This window comes from Sorex fumeus, unplaced genomic scaffold (assembly GCF_029834395.1).
Source record: "Sorex fumeus unplaced genomic scaffold, SorFum_2.1 ptg000002l, whole genome shotgun sequence".
Lineage (NCBI taxonomy): Eukaryota > Metazoa > Chordata > Mammalia > Eulipotyphla > Soricidae > Sorex > Sorex fumeus.
In genome coordinates, this window is record NW_026606059.1 from 25,738,051 (window position 1) to 25,759,602 (window position 21,552).

General features: G+C 42.0%; 1 protein-coding gene across 1 annotated transcript in view; it reads left to right on the forward strand.

Moving 5' to 3' along the window:
* Positions 1-21,552, forward strand: part of UBE2W (ubiquitin conjugating enzyme E2 W) — a 56,940-nt gene that overhangs the window by 25,340 nt on the left and 10,048 nt on the right. Inside the window, exons 3-5 of the mRNA XM_056113398.1 lie at positions 2,290-2,392; positions 13,609-13,764; positions 20,656-20,731. Coding sequence (XP_055969373.1) covers positions 2,290-2,392; positions 13,609-13,764; positions 20,656-20,731 — 335 coding nt within the window. The remainder of the gene's footprint in view (positions 1-2,289; positions 2,393-13,608; positions 13,765-20,655; positions 20,732-21,552) is intronic.

The window sequence follows — 21,552 nt, forward strand, 5'->3', positions numbered from 1 at the left end:
CTTACAAGCGGCCAACATGGCCGACCCGAGTTCGATTCCTCCGCCCCTCTCGGAGAGCCCGGCAAGCTACCGAGAGTGTTCGATATGCCAGACACAGTAACAACAAAGTCTCCAATGGAGACGTTACTGGGCCCGCTCGAGCAAATCGACGATCAACGGGAGGGCCTTTACCTTTTTACCTTTACAGTTGAAGTATTTGAAGGGCAGAGGTAAAATCGTCAAGGAGTTGACCTGCCTGATTTCACTGCAAAATAATGAATGCCCTTTGGCCTGTGGTTCATCTTTTGTTATCATATATGGTTTTCAGATATATTGTTTTTGCTGCTGCTGTTTTTTGGACCACAGCCAGTGGTGTTCAGGGCTGACACCTGGCTCTGCACTCAGGGATCACTCCTGGGATTCCAGCAGCCAAATGCTATTCCGGGGATCAGACCCGGATCAGCTGTGTGCAAGGCAGGCACCTTACCTACTGTAATATCACTCTGTCCCTTTAAGTGCACTTTTTTGTCAGAGGTCAGGCTGGGCATACCTAGGAGTACTCAGCTCTTGCTCCTGGCTCTGCTCAGAGGCCATTCTTTGCAGAGCTCCAGGAGTCATATGGGGTGCTCGGGATTGAACTAAGGGCCCAAGCTGCAGAACTATTGCTCTAGTTCTCAAATGCATTTTTGAAGTGACTTGTACGCAGGGCTTGGAGAGAAAGCTCAAGGGTATGGAGTGCTGTAGGCTCGAATTCAATCCCCCGACCACAGTAGGGTCCCTCAGCTTCATTGGCATTGATCTGAGAGACACCAAAGCACTGCCAGGTGCAACCCCAAAAGAAAGTATAAGGGGAAAAGTGCGTGCACTAGCTGATTGATTTCACATAATGAACATTTTGTTGCTCCACATAATAATGCAAGACTCCGGTTTATGGGGTGGTGAATCGATCTCCTATACTTGCATTGTTTATGTTTGCTTACTTCTCCTGACTCTGCGTTCAGGGATCATTCCTGGCGGTGCTCAAGGAACCATGTGGGGTGCTTGGGATTGAACCCACATTGACTGTGTGTAAGGCAAGCACCCTGCCCACTGTACTATCTCTTTGTTCCCAAGTACTTGTATTCTTAATTTTCCTTTTGTTTTCCTGTGTTTCAAGTAAATCATATTTAAATTGGTGGGAGGTCTCGGATGTGGTGAATGAACCATAGATTGTGATCAGAAGCTACTTCTGACACAGTGTTTAAGGATCACTTTTTCTTTTTCACTTTTTTACTTTGTAGTCACACTGGCGGTGCTCAGCACTTACCCAGACTCTGCACTCAAGATTATTCCTGGCCAGGAATAATAATAGGGGACCATATAGGTTGCTAGGGAATGTATCTGAACAAACTCCTGACCAGCTATACTCTCTCTCTGGCCCCTCATCGATCACTGGTAACATTGTTTTGGGTACCATGAGATGCCTGGATAAAGCCAAGCTTTTTGCATGAAAAATAAGCATTGCTATTTGAAATATCTCCCTGGTCCAGGACCATATTCTTATCACCTTGGTTCACATTTGTTTCTAAGGTGTTACCTATCATCTTTGTATCATCCGTCTGTTGTGACCCTCTTTAAAATATGAAAGTAATAGTATACAGAATATAACTTTAAATAGAACTAATATCTTGAAACTTGCAGAGAGGCCATAAAAACTTATTCTGGCTTTACTAAACAATTAGAACATTATGAGGTGCAAATTAAAGACCTTATAGAGAAAGCCTTGAATTAACTATCAGCTAAAAGGTCTGATGTCAACTCGACTTTTTTTTTTTTTAACCTTCTCTAGACTAGTGATGTGAAAATTGCTCCGAATGCACAGTTCTTTGTAGTTCTTGCTGATACTTTCCCTTTGTTTCAGAGGTAATTGATATCGAAAAGGAAGTTGAATAGTGTTATCTAGAAAACTTTTCCATCATGTAGAAATAAGGAAGCATAAATTGAGTAGGAAGAGCACGGACTTTGGTTGTCAGCACACCTGAGTTTGGGTTTTTACTTTGTTTTTGTTTTTTCCAGATCTGTGTTAAAGTTTGGCTTTGTCATTTGCTTGCTATCTGACCTTGATCTAGTTAATTAACTGTTGAGTGTTAAGAAGGGAATTAGGCCAGGGGTGTTAATTACTTACACTCTTACTGTTGTTGGGAAAATAAAGTGTGCTCTTACACATGAATAACTCCTATCTTAGTGCCTTGAATAGAGGAAATACTTAGTGTTCCCTTTCCTCCTCATTCCATTTATCTGAAATTCTTAATTATTTTTTTTCTATTCTAGGTGGATTGTAGACATGGAAGGTGCACCAGGTACCTTATATGAAGGGGAAAAATTTCAACTTCTGTTTAAGTTTAGTAGTAGATATCCTTTTGACTCTCCTCAGGTAACTGGCTTGCTTTTTTATTTTTGTTTTTGTTTTCTTTTTGTAATATTATCTTTTTAGATTATAGTAAAATACTCGATTAGTGATTTTTGATTAAGTAAAAACTTAGAAAAAATTATATAAATGGATTTGTTTTTTAACTTAATTTATAATATAGTCAAGCTCTTACAGCATTTTACTTTTGGGGGATTAGAACTCTATTGCTCTTACATTTTAAAGGAACGTTAGAGTCTCTCTTACAAGCAGAGCAAGGAATGGAAACCTAACCCAGGCCCATTGTTTGTGGGAGTGCTTAGCATTTTGGAGATCATTCTCCTTAAATAGAATGGTAGAATAACCTAGTGAAGAGGTAGTGTTTTATGCTGAAAGGAACATTAGTTTAATTTTGCATTGGCATACTGTCTTTTGTAGCTTTCTGATACTGCTAGGGTAGATTGTAAGACATTAAATATCTGTACTTCAGTTCCAGGTTCAGTCATTAGTATTTGAGGCACAGTTTAGTTAAGAGATTAATACTTGGACAGGAACAGTGGTGGTGAAGGAGCATTTTTGAGAGCTGTTTATCTCTGGTAAGTGATTGACCCTTAGAGGTCAGAGAAACGGAGGCTCTAGAATGACTTCCAGATTTCTGGCTGGAAAGGAGTGTTCACTGAGCACAGCCAGGCGTGAGTTCAGAGCACCACTGGATGTGGATCAAAATCCAAAAAATATACGTATATAGGTTTTTATTATGATTTATTTATTGGGCCTAAGAGGCTTTTCCCAGGGGACCACTTCAGTGATTCTCAGCCAAGGGCTAAGTCCCAAAGATATGGTGCTGCTTGGGTCCTGCAGTGCTTGCAGCCACTAGGGTACCTAAGGGTGTTCAGGGACCACCAAAGGCTTAAGTGCTCAGTGATGCTTGGAGGCCTTGTGAAACGTGGTAGAAGTGGGTCAGTCTTAGGAAGGCATGTCCTAATTCTCTGCTATCATCCTGACCCCAGTATTTTCTTGATTGTATAGGGGTGTATGTGGAAGATAATTATTGTATTCTATAAAGGGAATTTTAAAGCATAAAATTCATTGGAAACTGGCTCCCTGTATTCAGAAGTTTCATGAAAAGGGGTGGGGGGAAGATTGGAGGGGAGAGGCTGGAGCGATAGTAGGTAGTGGGTAGGGCATTTGCCTTGCACGCAGTCGACACGGGTTCGATTCCCAGCATCCTATATGGTCCCCTGTGCACCACCAGGAGCAATTCCTGAGTGCAGAGCCAGGAGTAACCCCTGTGCATCGCTGGGTGTGACCCCAAAAAGGGAAAAAAAAGATTTGGGGAACTAAAATAGGAAATCAAAGGCTGTATCTCTGATAAGACCACAGCCAAGGCAAATGTCTTCCTATCCTACAGAAAAGACTGTTGCATTCATTGTTACTTTGAACTTAGCAGCAGAATTTCTGAGTATCAGTGCTTGAAGGCATATGGGTTTCATGCATCTTTTTGTCATCTTCTTCAACTAAATTTGTTGAAGGTGAAGGAATATGATGGAAGAAAACAGTTCAACAACTTAGAAGCATTTGGTTTAGGAGTCATTTGAGAAGAGAACTGAAAATCTTTGTTTGTTTTGTATTTGGGCCACACCTAGTGATGCTCAGGGCTCACTCCTGGCAGAGCTAGGAGGACTGTATGGGGTGTCAGAAATCGAAGCTGGGTTGCCCATGTTACAAGACAAATGCCCTACCCACTGTACTATCGCACCGACCCCATTAGTTAATTTTATTACAGCAGAATAATATTTCTATAAACATGTCATTTTGAAATTAAGACGAAAATGTTCTCTAAACTCTCTCCTTAGGATTCCCCCCCGCCCCTTTGGGGCCAAACCTCGCAGTGATAGGGGCCGTATTCTAGGGGATTGTCAGACAAGTGCTGTGCTGCTAAACCACATCTGGCCCCCTCCTGGATTCCCATGGAGTTGAATATAAAAGATATAACTTGGGATATAAGTTTCTTTATAGTCAAGTTTAAACTTTCAACCATGCCTTATAGTGTTCAGTATCTGTACTATACTTTTTTTTGTTTTGTTTTCTTTTCTTTTTGGGTCACACCTGGCGATGCACAGGGGTTAATCCTGGCTCTGCACTCAGGAATTACTCCTGGCGGTGCTCGGGGGACCATATGGGATGCCGGGAATCGAACCCTGGTTGGCCGCGTGCAGGGCAAATGCCCTTGGTGCTATCGCGCCAGCCCCTGTACTGTACTTTGTAACTTTCATCTCTTTGTTTTGTTTTGGGGCCACACAGAGCTTGACTCAGTGGTTGGTGGGGGTGATGGGGGGCTAGGGCTGGAACCCAGGACTCGTGTGCAGAGTGTGCTCCTGCCCTTTGAGCTATTTCTCCACCTCCTGTGAGTACGTAACAAAGTGTTTATGGTGACAGTTTTCTCGTTTTACTAGTGAAGAAAGGATAACCTAAATATTAAAGTGAAATATCTTGTTTGTGTTTTAAAAGCTAGTAGAGAGGGCTGGAGAGAGATTACAGGGATTCAGGCACTTGCTTTGTTCTGGCTTTCAAACCATATAGAGTCCTCCGAGCACTTCCAGGGGGTCACTCCTGAAATGGGAATAGCCATCAGGTGTGACCTAAGCATCTTCAGATGTGGCACTCCACTCCCTCAAAAACCCAAAGTAAATTTTTTTTCTTTTTTTTGGTTTTGTTTTTGGACCACACTCAGTGATACTCCAGTTACTCCTGGCTCTGCACTCAGGAATGGCTCCTGGTAGTGCTCAGAGGACCATATGGGATGCCGGGGCTGGGCCAGGTGCATGCAAGGTAAAGACCCTACCTGCTATACTATTGCTCTAGCGCCCCCCCCCCCCCACACACACACACCTATTTTGGGTATTTTTGTTTTGTTTCGAGATCACTCCAAGCAGTGTTCAAGGTTTATTGCTGGCTCTGATCAGGGATCACTCCTGGTAGTGCCAGTGTTTAGGGAACCAAGTGGAGTCCCAGGGATTCAGCCTGCGTCATCCATGTGCAGTGCACTCACCCTATGCACTACGCACTGTACTGTCTCCAGCTCCAAAATAAATATATATAAAACAAAATTGAAAGCTAACCAGACTAGTCAAGGCTCAAACTCATGGACAGGAGAGAGAGCTCAAAGGGTTGGGGCACATTCCTGGTATGGGCAGGAGCCCAGGTTCCAGCTCTGGTACCATGTGACTGCCTGAACACAGCTGGTCAGAAAAGGTATCACTGTGTAGAAAAATACCTTCAAAGCTCTGGGGTTGTTAGCAGTCACCTGGGCTATGAAGATAAGTGTCAGCATCTGTTTTGTGATTTCTCCCAAGTTGTAGAAGTTAGATATACTCCAGTATACACTATTGAGAAAATGTCAGCTACTATGATTCTAGTTATGGTTAAGAAAAAATTTTGTTTTGCTTTTTTTTTTTTGGCTCACACCCAGCATTGCTCAGGGCATACTCCTGGTTCTGCAAGGCAAAATGCCTTACCTGCTCCGACCCCGAAGGGGAAAAATGATTTTGTTTAGTTTTCAGACCACACTTGGCAGTTGCTCAGGAGTGTCCTGGGTCTGCACTCAGGCATCTCTCTTAGTGGGGTTTGGGGAACTGCATGGTTGCCAGGCTCAAACATGGGTTTGCTGTATGCATGGCAAGCACCTTGCCTGCTGTGCTAGCTCTCTGGCCCAAAAGAACCAGAGAGATCCCTTTTTAGCTTCATCGGTTGGCGCTCAGGGGCTGCTCCCAGCTCAGTCCTGGGATTGGGGCAGTGGGAGGTCACTTCAGGAGTCTATTTGTGCTGGTACTCAAACCTGGGCTTCCTGCAGGCAAAGCATGTGCTCTGGTTTGTTGAGCTCTCTCTTGTACCCTTCGTTTTTTTTCTCTCTCTCTCTCTTGCACCCTTTATTTTCTTTTTCTTTCTCTCTCGCACCCTTCATTTTCTTTTTTTTCCTTCCCTCCCTCTCTTTTCTTTTCTTTTCTTTCTTTCCTAGGAATTAAATCCAGGGCTTCATACATGCAAGGCAAGTTAAATTGTTTTTAAAAAATATTTTATTACCTATATTATCTCTGTGGTTATAAAATAATTACCGTGGTTTCAGTTGTCGGTGCTTGACAGACTCATAGATTGCAATATTTTTTTTTCTGGTAACTGCAAGTTTCCAGAGGTCCTTCGCTTTGTGGAAATGTCTAAAGCCATTCTACGTCAAGGCTTCTAAAAAGTGTTCTGTGTTGTAACTGCAGTTTGTTTATATCTTTACAGTAAATTGTGTTAATGTTTGTGTTTTGATGCATGAAGTTACTATCATCACCAGTAACGTGTCTGAAGACTTTTTCCACCATTCCACCACTGTCCTCATGTCACTTTCAGTCCACTTCTTCCTCTTCCCCACTATTTGTAATCTCAGTTTTGTAATTCAAGCTCAAAGGCTTGTCATCATTTAATACTGTCTGTTTTTTTGTTCTGTTTTTCTGTGCACCACAGATTTGTCTTTCTCCCTTAGCTATAAGACTGCAGCATTTGTCTTTCCTTATCACTGAGTAGTGTTCCATCCTGTGTGTGTTTATTTACACTACAGTGTTTTATCCACTCATCTGTCCTAGCTACTTTATTTAGCACTGCAGTAAACATAGGGGTTTATGTATCTTTCCCAGTTTTTGTGTGTGTATTTTGGTGGTAGTTGGCCTGATGTGGATTGCTGTGCTCTATTCTTAGAGGCTCTGTTCTTTTCTGTGAAGTCCCCTTACTGTTTTCCATACAAGCTGAACCAGATAAGATTCCTACCAACAGTGAATGAGACTTGTTTTAATGTTTTTTTTTTTTTTTAGTAAATTTTATTGAATCACCGTGAGATAGTTACAAGCTTTCATGTGTGGCTTACAATCACACAATGATCAAACACTCATCCCTCCACCAGTGCATGTTCCCCACCACCAATATCCCCGGTATACTTGTTTTTTACACATACCACCAACCCTGGTTATTTCTGGTTTGGGCTTGTTTTTTTATTTGGTGTATGCTATTTTCACTGGTGTGAGATGGAATCTTATTATCATTCTGGACTAATTATATGTTATTTTTTTTTCTTTTTGGGTTACACCCAGCGACACTCAGGGGTTACTCCTGGCTTTGCACTCAAGAATTACTCGTGGCGGTGCTCAGGGGACCATATGGGATGCTAGGGATTGAACCCGGGTCAGCCGCATGCAAAGCTAAAGCCCTACCCGCTGTGCTATGCTCCAGCCCTGTTATTGTTGTTCTTTGGCCACTCCCACTTGTGTTCAGCGGTTACTCCTGGCTTTGCTCTTAGGAATTGAATTGTTACTGGCAGTGCTTGAGGGACCAATGTGATGCCGAAGGGTCAGCAGCTTGTAAGGCAAACAACTTACCTGTTGTCCTGCAACTATGGCTCTATTTTGCTTTTGGGTTTTTTCCCCCCCTTTTAAAGCGGGGGACACAACTGGTGTTGCTGAGGACTTACTCCTGGCTCTGAGCTTAAATGGATTATTCCTGGAAGGCTTAGGGGCCATATGGACTGCTGGGCACCCGACCCACTGTATATTAGCCCTCTGTTAACATTTTCTCTTTTTCTTTCCCTCCCTCCCTCTCTCCCTCCCTCCCTCCCTCCCTTCCTTTCTCTCTCTCCTTCCTTCCTTCCTTCCTTCCTTCCTTCCTTCCTTCCTTCCTTCCTTCCTTCCTCTTTTTTCTTTTTTTGGGGGGAGAGTGGTGGGACATATCCACTAGTGCTCAGGATCACTCCTGAGGGCTCAGGGGACCATACAGGGTGCTGAGGATTGAATCTGTGTTGGCCACATGCAAGGCAGGTGCCATACCCAACCATATTACCTTGAGTGCTCCAGCTACACATTTTTTGATTGTTGTTCTTTTGCCTTTTTGTTTATTTGGGGTTTTATGAGGAGGAGGGAGGAGGGAAGGGGGCCCAGCTGGCTGTGCTCAGGGTTACTCCTGGCTTTGTACTTAGGGATCACTCCTGCCAGGTCTCAAAGGACTGTATGATTCTGAACTCCCATCAGTCATGTGCACGCGTACTTTCCAGCACCCATTTACACTTGTTTTTAAGCTTTTCTGCCCTACTAGTTGTCCTTTTGAACATTTTTGAAATAGGACAGTCTGTTATTTGTTTCTTGTTGTGTGGGGAGAGGACACTGTCTAGTCCTGTCACTATATTCGCTAACGATGAATGGTGCTAAAAGTATATTTACTTGCCTCGATTATAAAACTTTAGGAAGAGTCATTACTTTACACTTACCCTTGTTCCCTCTCCTATTCTTGTCCTCTTCACACAGACTCTCTTATTGTTCGGAATTCCTTCATTTGCGTGGATTCTGAACCTATTTTTATAGTGTCCTCATCCTTTGAACTTCCTCTTAGGAGTGGTAGTCTCGAACAAAAACTTGTTGCCTTCAGTTGTCATGTTTACATGCTGAGGAGGGGGGAGGAGTGCATCTTATTTCCTGCAGTCTGTGACTGATGGGAAATGGAGATGCGGGTAGATAGGCTAGAGGAACACAGGTCTGAAAGAATGGTTGGCATTAAAGGGAACACGAAATGAGTTTTATTATATCCAGGAACATTGTCTTTGCAACACATCATAGCCACATAGTGTGATAGTATGAAGCACCAGTAAAACTATTACTGTTAGTTCTGCTCAGACATAGTGGAGGACTACAAGGGGAGAATTGAATTAAAAATTACGCCTAAGTTCCTATTCCCAGTTACTGTAGTTAGTTTTTACCATTTATACTATATAGCCTGACTATATTTTATGTTAGAGAAAACATTCCTTCATACTAGAATACCTTAGAGAACCTTTGTATTCATTTTATAGGTTAATTTTCATAATTATAGCCAAATTTATGCCACACATTGCATATATACTTTATATGTTTACTTTTGGGTTTGGGGGCCACACTCAGTAGTGTTCAGGGGCTCTTCCTGGCTCTGTGCTCAGGGGTCACCCCTGGCAGTGCTGGCCGTGAGGAGTTGGGGAGCATATGTGGTGATAGGGATCTTAGAGAGGTCAGCTGCATAAAAGGTAAGCTCTTTGTATCATTTCTGGCCCTATTTAAAATTTTAATTGTTTGGGGGGGGTCAGGAGTGATACCTATCAGTGCTTGGGGGTTACTCTGGTCTCTGCTCAGAAGAACCTCTTGGTGTACTTGGGATCCTGCAGTGCTGGGGATCAAACCTGGCCCTTGTGCATGCAAAGCCCTTATGCATGCAAAGCAGATCTTTGAGCTATTTCTCTTACCCTCTCTACTTTAGCCTTATTTAATTAGGTGTCTGGCTTTCTAATTATTTTCAGAACACATCTGAACACAGTAGTATGTCTAAGCATGATCTCAATACTGTATGGCCACTCAGTATTAACTTTTAGGTTTGAAAAGTCTCATGTATGTGAAATTCTTCATAGAATTTAGCACTACGAAATTCTTCTCAGAAATAGCTAATGTAATATCCTTTATTTTATCTCTATTCGGTAAATTTTAGTTTAGGTATTAGTAGTTGCATGAACCATACTACATTTAATACCAGAAGTTATACAGAGCTTGGTTTGCTTAAAATTTTTGGTCATGGGTCAGAGTGATAGTACAGTGAGTAGCCCGTTTTCCTTGTAAGGGGCCACACCGGGTTCGATCCCCGACATACCATATGGTCTCCCGAGCACCAACCACCAGGAATAATTCCTGAGTGTAGAGCCAGGAGTAACGTGAGCATTGCAGGGTGTGACCCAAAAAGCCTGAATAAATAAATAAATTTTGGTTACGGGGCTTGAGATAGCACAGTGGGCTGGATGCTTCCCTTGCATGCGACTGTCCCAGGTTTGATCTCTGGGATTCCACACGATACCCTGAGCACCACCAGGAGTCATTCCTTATTGCAGAACTAACAGTAACCCCTGAGCATCACCAGGTATGGCCCCAAAACAAAATTTTTTTGAGGGGCCAGGAAGATAATGCAGAGGACAAGGGTGTATGTTTTTCATGTTGAAACCCCAGATTTGATCACCAATTCCACGTGATCTCTCAGCACCAGCCAGGACGGCAATTAGCCCCAAAAAATAGACATAAAAGTTTTTTCAGTAGGTGTGGGATGTGCATGTTCATCTTCACTATTTTATTTATTTATTGTTCTTGGGCTGGAGCGATAGCACAGCGGGTAGGGTGTTTGCTTTGCACGCGGCCGACCCAGATTCGATTCCTCTGTCCTTCTTGGAGAGCCCGGCAAGCTACTGACAATATCCCACTCACATGGCAGAGTCTGGCAGGCTCCCCGTGCCGTATTCAGTACGCCAAGAACAGTAACAAATCTCACAATGGAGACGTTATTGGTGCCCGCCCAAGCAGATGGATGAACAAGGGGAGGACAGTGCTGCAGTGCTATAAAGTATTGTTCTTAGCTCAAGTGCTCCTAAAAAATGAGCCACACTAGTATGTTTGGAATAAAGTGACATTTGAGGATCATCTGAGGATTACTTCTATGGCAGACTCAATTCCAACAGTGATTTTTGTTGTTGGGTGGGTTTGGGGTTTTTTTTTTTTTTTTTGGCTTTGTGGGTTACATCCAGTGATGCTCAGGGGTTACTCCTAGCTCTGCATTCAGGAATTACTTTTGGTGATACTCAAAATAAATAAAGCTAAAGTTTTGAAATTTGGACCATATGTGATACTGGGGATCAAATCCTTGTGGGACGCATACACGAATACAACACCCCTATCCTCTGTATTATCACTCTAGCCCCTTACCTGTGACTTGAACCTTGCGTCCTTTTTTCCCTAAAATTGTGGCTTTCCCTGCATCAATAGTTTGTTCTTAAAAATCTCTAATTATTTGAAAGTGCACTGTAGTCCAAGGGCTGAAATGCATGCGTCACATGCAGGAGCCCTGAGTTTGATCCCTTTTACCTCATGGTCTCCGAGCACCCCGGGAGTGACCCTGTGCACTGAACTGTGTAGTGCTCCTTGGATCTCTGGTTGTTGCCTCAAAACAAACAAAAACCAGTTGCATTTTATTCAGTGTAAGCAGTCAGAATTGTGTGCAGTTCTTTATTTGCTATTTAGTCTGTGTAATTCCTTCGAATAAATTATTTTAAAATTAAGAAGGGCTGAGAGATAGCTCAAAGGACTAGAGCCCTGTGGATCCCTGAGTCCTGAATTTTATTCCTGGCATCGAGCACTGCTGGGTGTGGTCCAAAAACCAAAAAATAAATAAATTAGCAAAGTTATTATTTGTTCCTGGCAAGTTCACATTTATTGTATTCAGTTGTTTTGTCAGATCTGTTTTGGGTAATTTTAGTAGTTTATTTAAAACTCTTAAAGTAGGGGGCTGGAGCAATAGCACAGCGGGTAGGATGTTTGCTTTGCATGCGGATGACCCGGATTTGATTCCCAGCATCCCATATGGTTCCCTGAGCACTTCCAGGAGTAATTCCTGAGTGCAGAGCCAGGAGTAACTCCTGTGCTTTGCCAGGTGTGACCCAAAAAGAAAAAAAAAACCGCTTGAAGTAAAGCTTCGAGGGACCTGAGCGATAGAACACTAGGTAGGGTGTTTGCCTTGTACTTGGCCAACCTGGGTTCCATCCCTGATAGCCCATATGATCCCCCGAGCACCGCCAGAAGTACAAAGCAAAGAGCATTGCTTGGGTGTGGCCCCCAAACCAAGAAAAATAAATAAAGCTAAAGTCTTGAAATTTAGAAAGAACCTCAAGTTTTCAGAACCAACTTAAATACCTCCAAATAACTTAAATGTCCATTTCCTCCTTTGATTTAGACTGCTGATTAAGTGATATGGTTAGCTCTACTTTAGTGGGAATGGAGGGTGGATTTCCAAAGACTAAAGCTGAAGAACATATGCAGCAGTGGAGTCATTCCTTTGAAATTCCTTTTGCTTTCTTGTTTTCGCTTCAGCCACGAAAATGAATCCCATGTGTTCGTATACTTGAAATATTAGAGAACTACTTATGAAAGACTGCTTTGTTAAATTGTAAATATTAGTGTATTCAACTACTGTGTTACTCTGGGTAACACTTAATTCACTGGTTCTGTTTCTTGCTTTGTTGAATAGGGGTGTGGGATTGGGTAAGGCTGTCCCTAGAGCGGTATATATTTCACCAATTTCTGTTATAACTTAAGGTTAGGTGTTCTTACTAAAATATTGGTACATTTGTATGTGAGATAGTTTTTAGCTGGGTTAAGAAAAATGATCTAAGTCTGGTTTGGGAACTATTAGTTTATATATGGTAGATGTTAGAAAGGCCTGTTATGTCAACTGGATCTATATAAGTGAATGTATTTTCTAAAATTTTAAGGTTATTTTTTTTTCAAGGCCGAGTTAGGAATTGGAAATTACTACTGAAAAATAATTGAAGTAATGCTTTGTGCTGCAATTTAAAATTCACTTAAAGCTTGGTCGGTTAACTTTAATATCAACTTTTATGAAGTGACACTTAAGAACATTCTTTCATATGAGACATTTTGGGCCTACTTTGGACCACCATGCTTGCATTTTCCTTGGGATATACAAATTGACTTTCCTATCTAGATTTGAAACCCTACTATTCAGAACCATGTTTAATTATTCAGGCAAAATAAAGAAATAATAGGCTTAGTGCCTTTTAAAACACTGCAGAGGCAAGATGGAAAAAGGAAAAAATGAAGAATTGTGTAGAATTATATAGAAATGGAGAAAAATAGCAAGTCCTGTAATGGAGAGACTCATTTAGCCTTTATTTGTTGAGGCACGAGGTTAATCCCTGATTGGCATAGCCGTTTGTGTCCATCATAATGACTAGTATAGAAGAAGTGAAATATGTAACAATCATTTCCTTTTGCTTGTAGCACCTTGGGTGACACATGTATTCATATTGGATTTATGTGTGTTGAGTAGTAGAATTTAAAAAATGCCAGCAGTTTTCTGTCATCAGTGTAAAAATACATGACTTAATATTTATTAAAGGAAATTTGTTAAATAACTGAAATATTAAGTAGTTGACTTTTTTTAGTACTATGTGGTCATTTATACAGTGAAACCAGTATTTTCTGAATTAATGAGGATAACAACAAGCGGTTTATTTTGTTTCTGGCAGTGATTTTCTTTGTACTCAGTTTGTTCTTTAAAATATAAAGTTATGTAGAGAACATTTTAGTTTTTGGTAATGTAGAATATTTGAGTGCTAATGGAATTTCATTCTTTCTTAGGTCATGTTTACTGGTGAAAATATCCCTGTTCATCCTCATGTTTATAGCAATGGTCATATCTGTTTATCCATTCTAACAGAAGACTGGTCCCCAGCGCTTTCAGTCCAGTCCGTTTGTCTTAGCATTATTAGCATGCTTTCCAGCTGCAAAGAAAAGGTAGGAGTTTTTCAGAATTATTCCTGATGACTGCTTGCTTTAGTTGGGTAGGAAAATCACTTTAATATATAATTTAGTTTAAGGAAGTTCTTAGTGATTGTTATAAAATTTCTTGTCGAAAATGTCTTAAGTATTAAGTTGGAAAATTATTTTGATAATCTTTTATTTCAAACAAAAATCAGACTTACTGTTTTATATTTCTTGAACAAGAAGTTTCTGCAGATGTTTTAAAATAATGTGAATTTTATTTCTGTGCAGGGTAAAATTATCTGAAGATTTCTTGTTTATCGATTTCACAGTGCAAAGCCCTAGAAATAAGCATCGTACCTACCTTTTCCTCCTCTCTGTTATCGCCCATCTTAGCAGCTTCTTCCAGGGAGAATTTCTAGAACAGCTTTCCTATTGTAATCATTAGGTCAGACGAGAACTAGTATACCATAATAATTTTAAGGACTTTTTTTTCTTCTCTTTTTGGGAGACACCCGGCAATGTACAGGGGTTACTCTTGACTCTGCATTCAGGAATTACTCCTGGCTTAGGGGAACATATGGGATGCTGGGAATCAAACCCGAGTCAGCCATGTGCACGGCAAGCACCCTGCCCGCTGTGCTATCATTCCAGCCCCAAGGACTTTTTTCTTACTCTTCAGTACTCGTGCACAAATTCGATGTCTGATAAAGGCTGGTTATGTGACCCGAAAGAAAAATCACCTGAGTTAAATTTAGGATTCTCCTTTGAAAGTATTTAAAGTCTCTGCTTTCCTGGTCCTGTAGTTACTTCTGCTGAAGGCGTTAGTATATAGCACTGGTTATAGAGTTTATTTTCTGTTTGTTGTACCAAAGTTCAGACTCAGCACCTCATACATGCATGGCATTCTCCCACTGGGCCACATTTCAAGCTATTTCTGTTGGTGTTTTTGGTTTTTTGGTTTTTGTTTGTTGTTGTTGTTTCCTTTTCTTGCAGGGCTTTGGGCAGGGAGGCCATACCCTGCTGTACTCCAGTTTCTTCTAACTCTGCATGGAGGGACCGTGTGGCACCAGGAATTGAACCCAGGGCGTCCTGCATATCGAACATGTGCTCAGCCCTGTCTTTTTTCAGTTTAAATTCTCTCTCCTCCACATGTCTCTTTCTTTTACAGTCTATTAAAAGAAGAAACATTTTCTTCAAATTAGGGAGCTTTGAGTTGAGGAGAGAGCTCAGAGGGCTAGAGCACTGCTTTGCTTGCAGACACCTGGGTCTCAACTCCCAGTACTGCACGACTGTCAGGAGTAGCTCTTAAGTACTTCCTAATGTGGCCTTCTCCCTATTTTCTCTCCTCCCCCCTACCCCCCAAGCCAAAAGAGGCAGAGATTAGGGAACTTGACTGCATGAGGTCATTTTTAAAATTCATGGTCTCTAACTTGAACTATCATTTAAAAAAATTTTGTCTTTAGGCTGTACCTGGAGATAATACTCCTGCCTCTATGCTCAGGGTTTACTCCTGACAGTGCTCCATAGAACATGCAGTGTCCAGGATGAAGCCCAGGATCCCTGCCTGGAAATTTTGCACTACAGCCATCTCTACAGCCCTTCTTTTTTTCTTTCTTATTTATTTATTTATTTATTTGGGCTGGAGTGATAGCACAGTGGTAGGGCGTTTGCCTTACAAGCGGCCAAGATGGCCGACCCGAGTTCGATTCCTCCGCCCCTCTCGAAGAGCCCGGCAAGCTACCGAGAGTATCTCGCCCACACGGCAGAGCCTGGCAAGCTCCCCGTGATGTATTCGATATGCCAAACACAGTAACAACAAGTCTCACAATGGAAACATTACTGGGCCTGCTCGAGCAAATCAATGAACAGCGGGAGGACCGTGACCGTGATTTATTTATTTATTTAATTATTTATTTTTAGGGCATCTTTGGATCACAACCATGATGCTCAGGAGTTACTCTTGTCTCTGTACTCAGGAAGTACTCCTTGCAGTGTTCGGGGGACTATATGGGATGCCAGGGATTGAACCTAGGTTAGCTGCTTGCAAGGCAAATACCCTCCCCACTGTGCTAACACTCCGGCTCCTGCAGCCTATTTTTATTAATGCCTAGAGAATTTTTTAAATGTTTTTGGGGGAGAATGGGGGAAGATCAGCCAGGCCAGTAGTCTAATGCGAGGGCCAGAGTATGCAGTGCTCAGGGACTACTTCTGGTGCAATGGTCAGGGCTTATTCCTGGCTCTGCTAAGAAGACTTTATGCAGATCTGAAAGCTGAACTCAGGCCTCTTGGTGTTGGCTCTTGTTATTTTAGAAGGAAGTTCAAATACACGTGAGAATTACAGCATTGAGTGCCCTTCCTATGCAAGTTATGCATCATATCAGAAAGAAAATAACTGACTGTTGCACTGTGGTACACCATTAGTTAAAAGACATGGTTCTGGGCTGGTAAAATAGTACAGAAGTGAAAGCATTCGACTTGCACGCGTCTCACCCTGGTTTGAATCCCTGGCATCACATATGATGCCCTGAATACAGAGCCAAGAATAGCACCTGAGTAACCATGGGTGTGCTTCAAAACTGGAAGGGGGGGATAAAAGGACATGTAGCTCACTTAGGAAAATTAAATGTGCAGAAAGGGACTAGGGAGGCAGCTGAAGGCCCGGAGAGCACGTCTTTTGGAGGTGCCCTGGGTTTGCTCTAGCACTGCCTGGTGTCTCGAACAGCACCAAACTAAAGATCGAATATCACGCAGGGGCCCCCTTAGCACTGCTGGGGAGACCCAAAGTAAACATGCAGAAAGAGGACCTCTGGGGCCGGAGAGAGAGTACAGGAGGTAAGGCTCTGAGCCTGCATGCAGCCGCTTTCAGACACTTCTAGTGTGATTCCTGGCACCAGGTTTCATCATGGATCCCTGAGCACTAAGCTAATGTGGACCATCATCTTGGAACAGATTTCAATAAGTGTATGTACTATGTAATGTTAGAATCAGTTTTCATTTGTAATTGTGGGGCTCATCCTCAGTAGTGCTCAGGAGCTAGCTATTCCTGACTCAGTGCTTGGCGGTCTGCCCCTGCCCATGCTCAGAGAGCCGTGCTGTGCCGGGGGTCAGGCCCAGGTTTCCAGCATGCAGAGCAATGCACTCCAGCCCACTATATACCTGGGTTGGTTTTTGTTTTGTTTTGTTCTGTTTTGTTTTTTTGTGGGTTTTTTTTGTTTGTTTTTTTGTTTGTTTTTGAGATGGGAAGTGAGGGGGTTGGGCCATTAATGATGATGCTCAGGGCTTACCCCTGGCTCTGCACTCAGGAATTAATCGTGGCAGTGCTCAGGTAACCATGGCATAATGGGGATCAAATGGCTGCGTGCAAGGCAAGTGCCCTACCCACTATACTATCTCTGCCCCCCCCCCACCCCCCCACCCCCCCCCCCCAGTGGCATTTTGAGGCACACTTAAGTCTTTTTGTTAGTAGACCCAAGGATTCTGGAAATAACTTTTTTTTTTTTTTTTTTTTTTTTTTTTTTTGCTTTTTGGATCACACCTGGTGATGCCCAGGGGTTACTCCTGGCTCTGCACTCAGGAATTACTCCTGGCAGTGCTCGGGGGACCATATGAGATGCCAGGAATTGAACCTAGGTCAGCTGCATGCAAACGCCGTATCCTTTGTGTATCACTCCAAGCCCTGGAAATAACTCTTATTTACAGCTTCCAAATTTTTATCTTCTGCCGTATCTCTACCCCAATTTAATAAGCAGAGGATTTAACACATGTCATGCATGGGGTTAATACTTAATAGCTCTTGTTTACTTTTAAATGCAAGGGCTGGAGCGATAGCACAGCGGGTAGGGCGTTCGCCTTACACGCAGCCAACATGGCCGACCCGAGTTCGATTCCTCCGCCCCTCTCGGAGAGCCCGGCAAGCTACCGAGAGTATTCGATATGCCAGACACAGTAACAACAAAGTCTCCAATGGAGACGTTACTGGGCCCGCTCGAGCAAATCGACGATCAACGGGAGGGCCTTTACCTTTACCTTTACCTTTGCATTATAAAACATAATGATGATGCTGGCAAGATAGAGTGATGAGCTAAGTACATGCTTTACGTAGAGAAACTGGATTATGTTCTCCTACACTTCATGGTTTCCCCAACACAACTGGATATTGTTCCCCAAAAGCAAAATAAAGCAGAAAAACAAGGAGATGGGCATATTCTTTACTTCTTTCATCCTTTTCTAATCATTATCATTTTTGCACATTTTAATTGTCAGTTATTAGTATTTCTTGCATACTTGATGTATGGCTAATCGTTCCATTTAAATTATTGATAATTTATTACTATATATTACTTTGAGTTGTATTATATTTAACCAAGATCATAATCTGAAACTCAGAATTATGACATCATTAGTTCATGAAATAAAATATTCAGCACATTTATTAGGTGTTTACCATGCTATTTTTACTATGCATTTAGACTAGGGTATTAAGATGAAGAGCAATTTTAATTTGGCATTGAGGGGTTCTAGCTCCAAATTTAAGAATTTTTTAAAAAATTGGGTTGGGGGGTGCGTCTGGTGGTATGTGTTCCAAAGGTTGAGCCTAGGACATTACATATTTTAATTTATTTTTCAATTATTTTTCTAAGAGCCAAAACTCTTGTTATATTTAAAATATTCCTCAATGGCAATCTTTGGCTTGTAATCTTTGCCATGGTTCTTAAATAAGCCATGACTGCAGACTTCCACTTTAATAGGGTTTTCCACTTGCTGTTAGTTTTATAGAGGCTGAACTATTTCCTTAATTTCTTGTCATCGGTCTCAGTCAGGTTGATCTGGGGTTTAGCTCAAAGGGCCACCGCCAACTTGACATACATGGGCTTTTCACAGTTGGATGCGAGCACACCAAGATGGGATTGGTGTTTGAGACTTTGGCAGCTATATGGATTCCTTGTGCTAAGCCATCGTGTGTGGCAGCAGCCTTCAGCATCTCCTGTCATGCAGTATCAATGTCCATTGCACTCCAGCTGCAGTGCCCTCCCAGGCTGTGGTGGTGGTTGATGGATGGAACCCAGTCTTGAAAGCACCCACGCCTCCCACAGCCTGGCAGTGGCAGGGGGAAAGCTCGCATTTATAAGGCATACATTAATTATCATCGAGCAACATCCATGACCCCAAAGTTTGCCTTTGGTTTTTTGTTTGATTTTCAACTTTTCGGGTCACACTGGCAATGCTCAGGAGTTATTCCTAGCACTGGTCGGGGACCACTTGGGGACCATAGAACCCGGGTCAGGTGATTGCAAGGCAAGAGTCTTACCCACTGTACTATCTCCCCACCTCCATGTGAACTTTAAAGTTTTCTAAATGTTCATCTGAGGGGCCAGAGTGATAGTGATCGCAGGTAAGGCACTTGCTAGGTCTGATCCCCAGCACCTGATGTGGTCTGTAAGCCCTCCAGGAGTGATCCCTGAGTATGGTAAGCCCCAAGCTCAGCTGAGTGTGACCCCCAAAACCAAAATAAATGTTCACCTGAAGCCCTTAAATTAAAAAGGTCAGTTTTATTCTCTGGTGAACATGGTTCTTTAAGTTTTACTTTATGTGTTTGGTTTGTTTGTTTGTTTGTTTGTGGGGGGAATTACCTACTCTGAGATTAAGGGTCACTCCTGGTGGTGCTTAAAGGGACCACATGTCCCTTGACTCTTGACGTTAGCCAATACAGTATCACTTGAGATCAGCCAATAGAATGAATGCTTTTATTTTTCCTTCTTTTATTTTTTCCCATTTGGGGTCTTATAAATATACTTACAAATTTTTTTTTGTCTTTTGTTTTGTTTTTGGGTTACACCCGGCTATGCTCAGGGGTTACTCCTGGCTCTACACTCAGAAATCACTCTCAGCGGTGCTTGGGGTACCATATGGGATGCTGGGAATCAAACCCAGTTTGGCCGCATGCAAGGCAAATGCCCTACCCGCTGTGCTATTGCTCCAGCCTCACTTACAAAATTTTTATGAAATTATTTTCTATGGTAATAGAAGTTGAATCCTTATTTATTTATTTATTTATTTATTTTGCAGGTATTCTTAACTATACTGGGTTGTGCTTGTCCTCATCTTAATACAGCTGCCCGAAGTTGCTTTTTGTTTTGTTTTTTTTGTTTTATTTGGGTCACACCCGGCAGTGCTCAGGCTTACTCCTGGCTCTGCTATTGGCTGTACTGGGGATTGAAGTAGATGGAGTCAGCTGGTTGCAAGGCAAGCGCCTTAACCCTTGTACTTACACTGTCTCTGTGATCCCAGCTTCTCCACTTCTTACTCATGCATTGTTTGGAAACTGAGTCCTTTGATCTGTTCTTGGTAATACTCAGACATTAATCTTTTGTGCAAGTTTATTAGTTGCCTTTTTTTGTTTTTAACCTTGTAGGTAAACTACAAGGCTTACTTTTTTGTGGACAGGAGGAAGTTCAAACCATACCCAGTGATGCTCGGGGGTGATTCCCTAGTTCAGTGCTGGAGAGTATTTGATACCAGGGATTAAATCTGGCCCTTGTACGTGCAAAACTTGCACTTAGCACTGAGCTGTTTCTGGCCTATTGCTACTGTTTTCATTGGGCCACGGAAGTAGTTGTTTCGAAGAAGATCAATGAATCAAAATTTCTCACAATCTAATACGGCCACTTTGGTTGAAAGTCATTCTTTAGTATAGTCTACTGGAACCTTTCTCATCACCACATCCCACCCTCCTGTTTATTAACAATTTCAGTGTTAATATTTCCTGGAATATTATTACAGTATTTTTAATGGTAAAGTGCAAGGTGTTTCTGTTGGTTGCTATGCATTCCAGAATGATTTTGTTAGTGCTTTTATTTATTAATACCTCAACTGTTTTTCTATTTTACAGCTTATTTATATAAACTTTTTTGTTTGTTTCAGAGACGACCACCAGATAATTCTTTTTATGTTCGAACATGTAACAAGAATCCAAAGAAAACAAAATGGTGGTATCATGGTAAGCAGTTTTATTTTAGGTTAATAACTGTTTGGCATTTGGATTTGAAAGATTTTCTGCCTAGGGAGAAAAGGAGAAGATAAATAATGTCTTTAGATGATATGGAAAAGATTCTTCATAATATTTTATAACCTAAACTAGATTTTCATGGGGGCAGATAAAATCACAGTTATCATAAATAAAAGCTGAAAACTTGTGAGTTGCTGATTTATTACTAAAAAAAAAAGTGACATCATATTAGAGCTACTGACTTCCCACAGTTCAATAACTATCAGTGGGTAACAAGAAAAGTAGCTGTTAGCTTTTGGAAAATCTGTCATTAGAACTAGGAGCTTTTGTGCTCTGTGTACTTACTTAGTTCAGGTGATGTGTGTATGTGTCTGTGTGAGTGTGTGTGTGTGTGTGTAGAGAATTGAGAAGGAATCGATCGTGGTGGGGTGTGTGTATGTGTAGAGAGTGGAGAAGGACTCCAGGTGGAATCCAGGAGAGAGAGAGACGTTAGCCAGTACAGTATCACTTGAGATCAGCCAATAGAATGAATGCTTTTATTTTTCCTTCTTTTATTTTTTCCCATTTGGGGGAAGAGAGAGAGTGAGAGAGAGAGAGAGAGAGAGAGAGAGAGAGAGAGAGAGAGAGAGAGAGAGAGAAAGTGTGTGTGTAGAGAGTGGAGAAGGACTCCAGGTGGAATCTGGGGGGGGGGGGGAGAGTGTGTGTGTAGAGAGTGGAGAAGGACTCCAGTTGTTAGAGATATCCCATGATGTCTCATACTATAAAACTCGTTTTTTATTCTAATAGTAGCACTATAGCACTGTCCTCCCGTT